Raw genomic sequence first — 12,886 nt, 5'->3', positions numbered from 1 at the left:
TCCATCACCGCCCTTCCCCCTGTCACTCGCCACTGGGCCTCAAGAGCTGCTGGTGGTTGCTCTCCTAAGCCTTCAGCTGTCTTCTGTCCCATAGCTGGTTGTTCCCACTGTTGTTTCCAGCTGAGCTGGTGGTATCCATGATAAAGATCACACGCAGGCAAGAAAAGACCATTTGGAGAATCCTTTTTATTAGACCTAATGTCGCAATACCATGGAGGCAACATGAAAAGTAGCTGAACCATCTATATAGCCGGGAGAAGGACATGGTAAGGATGCATCATGTAAGTGAAGAATCGTACCTGCACCGATCCCAACACAGCCTCTAGTTTCATGACACTGGCCTCTTACTGCTGCTTCCCCTCCTGCCCTAAATGAGAAGAGCTTCCGGGTCATCTAACAGTCGCCAAAACCTATCTTGCTGGATACTGTCTTCCAAAGCTCGCAAGAGTTGTCTGCAGTGATGGTCATGGCTGGAGCAAGGCCTTCTGGATCGGAAGTCATTGCTTCGGTCGCCGTTATCCGTTCAGCTGGTTTGTGTCACGGGGCTTTTAAGTGCATAGAGCAGGGTGCTGTTTAATATCTTCCCAGATTCAAGCTGCCAAGCTTAAGGGAAGGGTCTGTCGGATAGACTCTATCCATTGCTACTCAAAGGTCTCACCAACCCGTCCTTGGGAGTTTTACTCATTCATAGAAAGTTCCACTAAAAACTAACATTTTCAACAGCGTTTAACAACTCTCCATCCTGCCCCCAGCACCATAGGTCGCTTAGTCTCTGTCACAGCTCTAGCCAGAGGTAACCTAATCATTCCTGCAACAGAGCAAGGAATTCCGCCCGGTACTTAGGATAGGCAGCCAAGGTACCAATGCTTGCCATAGGAGGCGGTATTTACGGTAACGGGACAGAATGCGCGATGGCATTTACGGTAACGGGGGAGGGGGGGGGCGGGCTGGCCGAGGCCAGGCAGCTTGGTCAGCTCCGCCTGCTCGTGGCGTTCCCAGGTGCCAGCTAGCGCTTGGGACGTTCGGAGGATGCACAATGGCCCCTCGGGGCATTGAGGGGCTGTGGTCCCCCGGCCAGACCTACCGCAGCCACGCCCCGCAGCCGGCGCCCCGGGGTCCAAGTGCAGCACTGCCTCCCGCGACGGGGGGAGCCCCGGTCTGACCCGCGGGGTCCTGCCCGCGTTCCGCGTCCCAATGGGCCTGTGCTACAGCCTGCGGCCGCTGCTCTTTGGGAGCTCGGGGGACACCCCCTGTGCGGCCTCAGAGCCGTGCGCGGAGGACGCTCAGCCCAGCGCCACCCCGGTCCCTGCCCCGATTCCAGCCCCGGCTCCGGTGGGGACCCTGCTCCGGCGTGGCGGCGGCCGGATCCCCGCGAACGCACGGCAGCCAGGCGAGCTGCAAAGCCGCCGGCGACAGGAGCAGCTACGAGCCGAGGAACGGGAGGCGGCAAAAGAGGCGAGGAAAGTGAGCCGGGGCATCGATCGCATGCTGCGCGAGCAGAAGCGCGACCTGCAGCAGACGCACCGGCTCCTGCTGCTGGGTAGGTCTGCACCGGTGGGCTCGGGAGCTGAGGGATTTGGGGCGGGACTCTGCCTTGGGGAATGTCAGGCGTGGACTCTGCAGACAGAATGACTTTCAGCCTGACATTTAAACGGCTTCGTCGCCAGAACGCTCTTGGGTGATTTCGCTCTCTTCCATGCCTTGTGACCGAGGGCCAGTGGCTCACCGATTACTAATTAATGTGCCTCTCTGGGAAATTTCCGCCCTTGATCCATTGATTTCCGCAGCGTGAACTCCACCGGGATGTCTGATCCTAGCCCTCCATTTCCTGCCACAGTCCGGGCAGCTTAGTTTGTTCTAAGAACGCCAATGATAGGAGACTTAGAAAGCCTTTTAGTGGACCACAAAGCTTTTATTGAAAACACAGTCTGAGAGCGGGGCTGGGATGGATGTAGGGTGCTGGCTACTGAGAAACCGCATCCTTGGCCACCTAGTGTTATAAATCTTACCGGTGCTGTGGCGGGTGTTTGCTCTTCCCAGAACCAGGGACATAGAGAGTGGCCTGGCCTGCCCGTTCCCACCCTGTGCCCCGCCCCCAGCCTCAATAGTCCCTCCCCAACTGTGATAAAGTGGACATAAACCTACCAGCACTTGGAAGTCCGCTGGTATTTTTCAGAGTTTTAGCATAAGCGTGCTCTTATTAACTAACAACTAGAAAACACTGTGCAATGAGAAAGGGAAATAGGTCATGAATTCCTTGTGTCTGTGTACATAGAGTGTCTGCACACAGCAGAGACCAGAGGAGGACATTGGGAGTCCTGCTCTGTCACTTTTCTCCTTGTTCCTCAGAGACAAAGTCTTGTTGAACCTGGACCAAGAATTGTAAGCACCAAGCCTAGAGATTGCAGGGCTTCCCTGATGCTGGGATCCAAACGCGGGTCCTCATGCATGAGCATCAAAGGCCGTCTCTCCATCCTCTAAATCATGAAGTGTTGGCTTTGTTTTACAACTTCAGCACACTTATTTAGGTGTGCTACACATGTGTGTGGAGGTCAGATGGCAACTTAGGTGAGTCTGTTCTCTCCTACCAACCTGTAGTCCCAGGCATGGAAGGCAAGTTAGGCTGGGAAAGTACTGTCCCGGAGTCAGAAATTCTTTGTGCTACTTGTTGCCCTTTAGATTTTTAGGAATGGGAATGGAGATGTCAGAATCGGATCCAATTTTGTGAGCTATCAGGTGGAATGGCTGGCATCGGCGCTCGGTTCTATGTAGGGGGCTATGCCGTGAGAAGTAAAAACTGGTTTAGAGATGGGCACAGCTCTTAAAATCTCAAGAACAAATGTTAAGTTTAAACGGGCTTCCCCCCACTTTAAGAATGAATAGTTGAAAAACAAAACTAGCTACCGTATCATGGTGAAAATACATGACTTCTAAAGAAAGAGAATTTTCTCTTGAAACAAGAAACAAAATATAAACATGAGAGCCCTAACTTTTCTTCAGGAGATACATTTCCAGATCTCTACGGATAATGGAAATCATGTCTAGAACTGTCTACATACTATGCTTTGCCCGTGTATGTATACCTATTGTGGTACTTAATGTGTAAATCGGGCACAATTTAAACTAACAACTTATTTAAACTAATGCAACAGAGAATAACAACTAGTAGAATATTTATGAACAATAACCTGTAATAAATGCCATACGGGTATGGTTTCTCTCCAAATCCTGTTGTGCTATACCAGCTCTTCTAATGCTGTGAGGTGATTCAGAGATTCTTGGTGATGAAATCAAGGTGAGTGACACTGGAGTTTCTGTGTATCTGGAATGCTGGAGCATCATATATGTTGTATGTCACCACAGGAACATAACCAGACACAGATGTTTACAACGCATCTTATTCAGAGGATCGGTAATCTGAAAAGGTCACTAGAGGGTTAGCACCTAAAGAAACTGTCTCAGCATTTCAACGGCAGCCAACAGTGTTATAGAGAGGAAAACAGACAGTTTTTCCTATGTAGTCTTTATATTGTTGTAAAGACTTGGCACTCATGATGAATATGCCTCCCTCATTATCACCCTTTGCCCTTGCCTTTCATTATAATCTTTATGAACATCTGGGATGGCGCACTTCTTGAACCCCTGGGTCTGGCTAATGTCTGCTAGTGTCAAGTCTTTGCAGTCTTTAAAACAAACAGGTCATTAATAGAGTATATATGCAGATTCCTTCCCATGTTCCAGAATACAGAAAGTACCCTAGCCAATTCTCACACCCCCTATCAGTAACATACTAGTGTTACAGATACTTGAAAATACCAAAGTGTATCAAAACTAGGTAACTACTAAGTGACCAATAAGCAAGCAGCATATACAGTGTGACTACTCTGTACAAAGGAAGATTCACCTCCTTGGTGGTGGTGGGCGGGGGCGGGGGGAGACATTGCTCAACACAAGATCTCATTGTGTTAATTACAAAGGTCATAGAAAACACTTTATTTCTAAAATTTTTCATTTAGTATTTTCTAACCACTGTTGACCTTGGTAACTAAAACTATGCAAACACCAAACTTCAGATAAAGAAGTAACTACTGTACACCAAAAAGGAATATAACAGTCGCCTCAAAAGAGGACAAAGCATCAGAGTTCAGCTCTCCAGTACCAACTTCTGGAACACGGTGAAACAAAGGTTTCAAGAGAGCCTGAGGATACAAAATTACATTTCTAGACTTTCATGCCTACTTTGAACCATAGTGGCAGGCATGAGCACTAAATACATTTTTGAAAGACAAAATAAATTTGAACTGCTTGTAATAAATTCCAAATGACTGTACTCTTCAAAGATATTGTCTCCTAGCCCAATACAACTTGTTTGCTACCTCATGCTTGAAATAAGAGCTCAAAGTTCACACATACTTCCAATTTGTTTAATGGTCATATTTTTCAAAGCTCAAAAGGAGGAGGATTGTGGTCTCAAGAAATAGGTTAGAAAGATAAGGCCATGAGTTATGATTAACAAGGTTTTTTTTTTGCTTTTTCTTTTGTATATTTGGAGTTTTATCTGCATGTATTTCTGTGCACCATGTGCATCCAATAGCCTTGGAGGCAGGAAGATGGCATCAGCTACCTTGGGACTGGAACTATAGACAGTTACAAACTCCTGTGTGGGTGCTGGGAATAGTGGGAGTCCACTATTGGAACACCAAATGCTCTTAACCACTGAACCATCTCTCTGCCCCATCATGAGGTTTTTCTGTGTGACTGACTAGTCAGATATAACTCCTAAAAATAACGGAAATGAGGCTTAGTAAGTATAAGAGTTTGGGTTCAATCCCAGAAGCACCACCACCAGAAATATACAAAGCAAAAAGCATTTGATTTATGATAAATTATGAAGGATGACTTTGTAAGAGAAAAGTGGGAAATGGCCTCTGAAGAATGCTCTGGATGGCTCTAAGGCATAGATTTCTTTAGCGCATTTTTGGTTGTTTTTCTCTCTAAAGACACTACCTCATAGCATAATACAGTTTGCACATAAACATCTAATGTAAGTGGTCTTAGCCCAAATGATTCATTTGTGGAGTACATTCCACCCAAGACGATCAACAGCAAAACCTGGGTCTAAGATTAGTTCAGTGATAGCAGGTACTGGACTTGGGTTCAAAAAAAAAAAAAAAAAAAAAAACTTTTACATCAGGCTAATACTGGCTAATATAGTTTATATATTTCGAGTAGATTTGGGCTGTTTACAGAAAGCTTGTTGACATTTGTCACAATTTAGAAAGAACTTGACCGAAAGTTATGGATCAGACTTGTAGGCCCTTGATTGTAGATTGTCTGTTTCTGTTGCTCCTGTGTTTGCTAGTGATTTGCTTGCCCACTCCTTTATTGATCCTAAATTGTGAGCCCACATTGGGAACTGTGGTGGTTTGAACATGTTTGGGAAGTGCCACTATTAGGAGGTGTGGCCTTATTGGAGAATGTGTAGCCTTGTTGGAGGAAGTATGTCATTGTGGGGGTGTTGTCTGCTCTCCAACACCAATGAATAGGTTCCATAAGGCTCTAGTCTGGTAAGGAATGCTGGGACTGTTACAGCTCTTAGAAGAATATATTGAATTACAAATGAAAAATTGTGTCCTAACCAGCAATTAAGGCAGAGAGTGCATGCCCTGTCTTACAAGAGGCAGCTTCATTTCCTTGATGCCTTATGAGAACCTACACTGGTTCCTATAGTGGCCAGGTGTTATGAATTCCTAGAATATGATAGAAATACCAGTTTTCCTCTGAAGACTAATTTTTCTAGGCAGGGTTTATTGTGTAGCTCTGTCTGTCCTCCAGAGGTCCACCTGCCACTACCTCCCAAGGGCTGGGCCTGAAGGCATGTGCTACCACATCCAGCAAGACCATTTCTTAAGCATCATTAGATCATATTTTTTGAGCCACAGTCTGCATGACCAACACGTGGTTAGCTCATTCTTGCCTCTGGTTTCCCTCAGACCACACTGAGAAGACCCACTGATGGAAAGCCCTTATCTATACTAATTAGAAGCATAATTGGCTTGACGAGGTATATCATTTTGCAACTATCATGAAATACCTGAGGCCAAGTAACTTTATAACAAAGGGAGGTTTACTGTGGCTTATACTTCTGAAGACCAATATTGAAGGGCTTGCATGTGGTGACTGTCTGTTATTCTCTTGGTGATCTCTTGGCCTCAAGGTGGTGCTGTCCTGATGTTCAAGATGGGGAAGGAGAAAAAAAAAGGAGAGGAGAGGAGAGGAGAGGAGAGGAGAGGAGAGGAGAGGAGAGGAGAGGAGAGGAGAGGAGAGGAGAGGAGGGAAGGGGAGAGAAGAGAAGAGAAGAGAAGAGGAGGGGAGGGGAGGGGAGGGGAGGGGAGGGGAGGGGAGGGGAGGGGAGGGGAGAGGAGAGGAGAGGAGAGGAGAGGAGAGGAGAGGAGAGGAGAGGAGAGGAGAGGAGAGGAGAGGAGAGGAGATATGCTGGTCTCTCTCCCTCCTCTTCTAAAGCCCTTGGTTATTCAATCATGGAAATCCACCCTAACGACCTCATCTAGATTCTAAATAGTTTGTATAGGCACTACCTCTAGACACCAGATTTAGATTAAGTGTCTACTCTCTTAATACTTCAAATTTTCAATTAAGTTCAACACATGAAGCTTATATAGCAGAGCTGTATACAGTGGCACACATAATACCAGCCTTGGGGAGTCTGAGGTAGGATCACCATGAGTTTGAGGCTAGCCTGGGTAATAAAGTGAATTCCAAGCCAATCAGAGCCAAATAGCAAAACTTTGTCTCAAAAAGAAAGATGGGGGTGGGAGAGGAAGAATGGAAGCAGCAAAAGTAATAGATGGATAGATAGATAGATAGATAGATAGATAGATAGATAGATAGATAGATAGATAGATAGATAGATAGATATATTTCAACCATACCTCTTTCATGAAGAGCAATCTCTCTGGGACAGTCACTACTGCTGTTGGCTTGTTTGTTTGTTTGTTTGTTTGTTTTTAACCAGAATCCTGGTGGGACTTTAACTCATGTCTTTAGCTCCTTTAGAAGCACAGGGTGAAGTCCCACAAGAATTTTTCACCACCCTGTGGAGTTAGTAATTTTTTTAATCTATTTTTGATTTGTATGTTTGTGCTGGCCAGTTTTTATATCAACTTGACACACAAGCTAGGATCATCTGGGAAGATGGAATCTTAATCAAGAAAATGTCTCAATGGGATTAGCCTGTAGATAAGTCTGTGGGGTATTTTTCTTGATTGATGGTTGATACGGGAGGACTCAGCTCTCTGTGAGAAGTGCTACCCCTGAGCAGGTGGTCCTGGGTCCTATAAGAAAGCAGGCTGGGCAAGCCATGAGGATCAAGCCAGTAAGTAGCACTCCTCCATGGCCTCTGTACCAGCTCCTGCCTCCCGGTTCCTGTCCTGACTTCCCTGGATGAGGGATTATAAACTATAAGATGAAACCCTTTCCGCCACAAGCTGCTTTTGGCCATGGTGTTTTGTTCCAGCAATAGAAACTCTAGGACAGAAGATAAAGCCAGGTCATGTAGCATTGCTGTGACAGACCTGACTCTGGAGGTGGGGAAGGATTGAGAAAGGAGCTTGGAACTTTAAGCTGAGAAAGCCATTAAGTGATCATAGCTCAGTGGACTATTCTGCAGGAGTTTCCGAAACAGGAGAATTGATAGAAATGCATTCAATGGAGACATGGGTTGTGAAGCTTCAGAGGGAAGTTTGAGAGTCCTTTAAAGATTACCCAAGCCACTTGCTATTTGGTATTAAGAATCTCTGGTTTGGGTCGGCCATATTTACCAAGAGACCAAAACCACTAAAGTGAACATTTTCTTGGCTGAGACAACCAGTGCTGATCAGCTGAGCCTGAGAATCAGCTGTGACTACGAAGACACCAGCATCATTGAGGCAAAATCTTCTGGGAAGTGTTTCCTTCACCAAAGATCAGTACACAGAAGCTGTGTTCCCGAGGAGGCCACTGAGGCTGTACCTTGTGCTGACAGGTGAACTTGGTAATGAGTAAGAGTTTTCTAGGCAGTATTGGTTTAGAAACCATGAAGCGGTCATGATGAGCCATTGAGGCTTGGTACAGTGTGGCTTGCCTGGCATACCTGAAAAGAGGCTGGGAAAGACGGTGGGTGAAGGTTGTTCAGCTGTTGCGGCTGAGCTGCCCCACAGTTGGGGGCCAAAGTGTCTTGGACCGTTCTGTCAATGTTGGAACCTGCACTGCCAAAAGCCTTGGGGGTTAAACTGTTAAAGCCCACACTGCCTCAAGCTGCTCTGGTCTGCCGGTCGGGGTTCAGCAAGAGAGAGAGTGAGGATGGACATGAAGAATGGAGACCAGACAGAGTGTGATTCAATCCCGTTTATTCTTCAGTCTCTCTTCCTAATCCAAGTCCCAAGTCTTGAGTTCCTAGTCCCTAGTTCCTAGTCCCTAGTACCTCCAAGTTCCAAGTTTCTTCTTCCAAGTGCTAAGTGCCTAATGTCTAATTCCAAGTTTTTCCTCCAAGTGCCAAGTGCCTAATACCTAATAACTAACTCCAAGTTGAACTCTCTAACCTAATTCCTAGTTCCAAGTTGTACTGATAATAATTTCTTCTGTCTGCCTCTTGCCTTTTATATATCTCACTTCTAAGCCACACCTCTAAGTCACGCCTTTAAGTCATGCCCTTAGGCCTTGTCTCTAAATCTGATCTCTAAGTCAAGCCCTTAAGTCTCTGCTCTAAATCTCAGCTTTAAGTCTCACACACCCAAGGGAAGATCCTAGGTATCTAAACCAAGATGTTATCAGAGTGTGCTCAGCTGTTGTAAGCTAATGTAATCAAATCTCTTCTCAGGGTATATGGCTCAAGATGGCTGCAAGGATGATAGCTGCCTTTTGTTGGCTCCCCACACTCAGCTGCAGTAGAATTCCATCTTTTGAAGGGATCATGAAGAGACACTAAGGCTTGGTGCCATGTGATGAAATCAGAGTCCCTGGAAAGAGTCTAGGAAAGGGTATTGGTAAAGGTGCAGGTCAGTTTCAGAGACCTCAGCATTTTGTAGAGGCAGTACCACAGCTGCCAAGGACAGCAGCAGATGTGGAATGGGGCCATTCTGAGCCTATGAGTCAAGTTGTGTGTGTTGTGGGTGACAGAGCCAGAAAAATGAAGCTGCCAAGGCCCTTTGGAGCCCAGGGAATTGTGAGTGAGTCCCAGACACCAAGCTCTGAACTTTGTATACTGCTGAACTTTGATCTGGTTTAGTTTGATTATAACTATGCCCTGGTTCTTCCATCTTGGAGTAAGAACATACCTGTTTTTTATTTAACAGGCATCCATAGTTGAGAGGCTTTGAACTCTTAAAGAGATGAAATTTTAGAGAAAGTTTGCAATTTGGATATTTTAGAAGAGACTAGACTTCTAAAATGTTGGAACGTTTAAAACCAGTGGGGTTTTTATTTAAAATTGGAATGTTTTATGTTGTCATGTTAACATGGCATCGTGGGTACAACAAAAAATGTCGTGGCTTAATAAGTGGTGTGTTTGTGTGTCAAGCTGAGAAGGAGTCGATTTTTATGGCTAGTTTTATGTCAACATAAGCCAGGACCATCTGGGAAGAAGAAATCTTAATTTAAAAATACCTCCATAGGATTGGCTAGTCTGTAAGGCATTTTCTTAATTGATGGTCGATGTGAGAGGGCCCAGCACACTGTGAGCACTACCACTCCTGGGTGTGGTCCTGGGTTGTATAAAGAAGCAGGCTGTCCAGGCAGTGGTGCAGCACATCTTTAATCCCAGCACTCTGGGGGCAGAGACAGGAGTATCTCTGAGTTCGAGGCCAGCCTGGTCTACAAAGTATGTTCCAGGACATTCAGCTACACAGAGAAACCCTGCCTTGAGAGAGAGAGAGAGAGAGAGAGAGAGAGAGAGAGAGAGAGTCAGTCTAAGCAAGCCATAAGGATCAAGCCAATAAGTAGTGATCCTCCATGGCCTCTGTTGTTGCGGGCCGAGCTACCCCATGTTTGGGGGCCAAAATGTCACGGACCACTCTCAATATTGGAACCCACACTGCCAAAAGCCTTGGGAGCTAAATTGTTAGAGCCCTCACTGGCCCAAGCTGCTCCGGTCCACGGGTCAGGGTTCAGCAAGAGAGAGAATGAAGATGGACACAAAGAATAGAGACCAGACAGAGTGTGATTCAATCCCGTTTATTCTTTAGTCTCTCTTCTTCTCTCCAAGTCCATAGTTCCCAGTTCCTAGTCCCTAGTTCCTAGTACCAAGTCTCAAGTCCTAGTTCTAAGTTGCTAGTCTCTTTCCCAGTTCCAAGTTACCTGCCTCAAGTCTCAAGTCTCAAGTACTCTTCCAAGTACAAGTGTCTAATAATTTCTTCTGTCTGCCTCTTGCCTTTTATATGTCTCACTTCTAAGCCACGCTTTTAAGTCACGCATTTAAGTCACATCTTTAAGTCTTATCTCTAAATCACACCTTTAAGTCACACCTTTAGGTCTCACACACCCAAGGGAAAATCCTGGGTTTCTAAAACAAGATGTTATCAGAGTGTGCTCAGCTGTTGTAGGCTATTGTAAACAAGTCTCTTGTCAGGAAGGTATATGGCTCAAGATGGCTGCAAGGATGATAGCCACCTTCTGTCGGCTCCCCACACTCTGCATCAATTCCTGCCTCCAGGTTCCTCGTCTGATGTCCCTGGTTAATGGACTACAAGTTATAAGGTAAAAGAAATTCTTTCTTCCTCAAGTTGCTTGTGGTTGTGGTGTTTTAACACACCAATAGAAACCCTAATTAAGGCAGTGTATATCTGTTCCAGTTTGATCTGGTTTAGTTTCATTTAGCATGGTAATTAAACCTTTGATTTTGAACTTGGGTGAGCAACATCACACATCCTAGAATGTCCCCTATGGTCCCATGTTCATGCAACTGCCATGTGACAGAGCAAGTCGCCAATTCTGGCTATCTGTACCTCTTTACAACCCTGGAAGGTAGCAGCACAACCAGTCGCTGACCAAGAGCATGCTGTTCTGAACAAGAGGTATGAGGCAAACACAGAAAACGAATGGATGATAGAGAGGAAAGACCAGACACTGTGGTGGTGATAGTAGACCGAGCAGCTGTAGCATTCCCTGCCTCTCTGGGGAAAAAAAAGAATTTGGGGAAGAAGAACACTCAGCAGCTGAGCAAGGTCAAGGATAATGAAGATAGAAAAGAAGACATCGGGGCTTGCAGGTTCCCAGGATTGGTAAACAGCTTGAAAATTGAAAAGGACACAGAGACATTAGCCCCAAGGAGACCAGAAAGTTCAGTATCGCTTGTCCCATGCTACACCGTGAAAAAGGAAGTTTAGAAAACTACGAATGAACTGTGCAGCAAAGTGCCAAAGGTTGGGAGAATTCACTGTCTCTGCACTGGTGGACACAGGAGCCTGCCTGTCTCTGCTCAGACAATGGTTCCTGTAGCCACAGAGTGAGCAGTTAAGCTGTGTGGACTCAGCCTCCATCCCCCTACTGCAGGCCACTCCTCCACTGTCTGTCAACAGGTCTGCAATTTAGAGCAAAACTGATTTAGGAGCGATCAAGAGAGAAAGAACGTGCTGGCTGACCAACTCCATTTGTGAATGGTTTTTAAACATGTACGTCCTCAAAGATAAGACCTGAGTACCGTGGCCTGAACCACTGATGGTGACCCTGGAAACAATCATCAGGAGATGCCCCACTACAGGAGTTTGTGGTGTAGCACCTCAGCAGAGCGCTGACCTAGCAGTGACATGCAGGTGGCCCTCATGGCAGTCCCCAGCACTGGTCATGCGGAGAAGAGTGGTGGTGAATCTAGAACCAAAGTTCCATGGCAGAATTAAATGAGAATGGGGAAGGGGGTGGGACTGGAGAGCTGGCTGGGTGGTTAAGAACACCTGCTCTAAGATGTGTGGACTAAAGGGTACACTGTTGGACACACTGTGACACACTACAGCTTCCACAGAGAATTTTTTTTTCTTTTGGGGGGAAGGTTGGAAGGGCAGAGGGTGAGTACGAGGGTTGGGGAGGTGAGTGGTGCATGATGTGATATTTACAAAGAGCCAATAAAAAGTTTAAAAAAAGAAAAGAAATGGAATAGGTACATAACATTAACCCCGCCCTACCTTCCCCCCAGTGGAAAAGTGAATGACTTCCTAAATAATGAGATGTAGGGTCAAATTGAAAAACAGCGTTTCTAATTTTGTATCTCTAGTATTAAGTATTTTTTCTATAAAAATAAGCAATAAATAAATTTTATTCTCCACCCACCAAAAGAAGTACACTTGCTCTTCCAAAAGACACCAGTCCAGTTCCCAGCACCCACATGCTGGTTCTCAATCACATATAACTAACTCCATTTCAGGGATCTGACACTCTCTTCTGACCCCTGTGGCCACTAGGGGTCATGAATATGATATACATATATGCATGCAAACAAAGCACCCATACACTTAAAATGAATAATAAGTTAATTTTTAAAAATATTTTTAAAAGAAAAAAAAAGAAAAAGAACCCACAAGGGACGGTTGCTTCACAACTGGAGCACTCACAGTGCCAAAGGTACTGACGGCATCTGGAGAAGAAGGGGCGGTCTCTAACTGCAGTCCATGCTTCCTCTGAAAAACATGGAATTGAGATCCTACCCACTAAGGCAGTGACCCTGTGTGTTTAGGGGCCAGTAAAACTGTCTGGTGTTTCAGGTTCCCTTGGTAGGGCTAGGAGGGGCAGGGGCATCTTTAGGGTAGGGATGCTGACCTATCCATCATCCATCACAGCCAGGGAGGATGTGTGCTGTTGCTTCTTCATCCAAAACCACAGAATGCCCAGCAAAATGGTGCAC

The 12,886-nt window shown here is 45.7% G+C and overlaps 1 protein-coding gene across 1 annotated transcript in view; it reads left to right on the top strand.

The window, feature by feature from the left end:
- The first annotated feature begins 928 nt into the window (after positions 1 to 928).
- The window catches only part of Gnal (G protein subunit alpha L), a 135,388-nt gene continuing 123,430 nt past the window's right edge, over positions 929 to 12,886 (top strand). Inside the window, exon 1 of the mRNA XM_034518570.2 lies at positions 929 to 1,540. Coding sequence (XP_034374461.1) covers positions 1,195 to 1,540 — 346 coding nt within the window. The 5' untranslated portion in view covers positions 929 to 1,194. The remainder of the gene's footprint in view (positions 1,541 to 12,886) is intronic.

The sequence above is a fragment of the Arvicanthis niloticus genome, chromosome 14 (genome assembly GCF_011762505.2).
Source record: "Arvicanthis niloticus isolate mArvNil1 chromosome 14, mArvNil1.pat.X, whole genome shotgun sequence".
NCBI classification, from domain to species: Eukaryota; Metazoa; Chordata; class Mammalia; order Rodentia; family Muridae; genus Arvicanthis; species Arvicanthis niloticus.
Note: the sequence above shows the minus strand (reverse complement) of the source record. Positions and strands in the feature narration are given on the sequence as shown.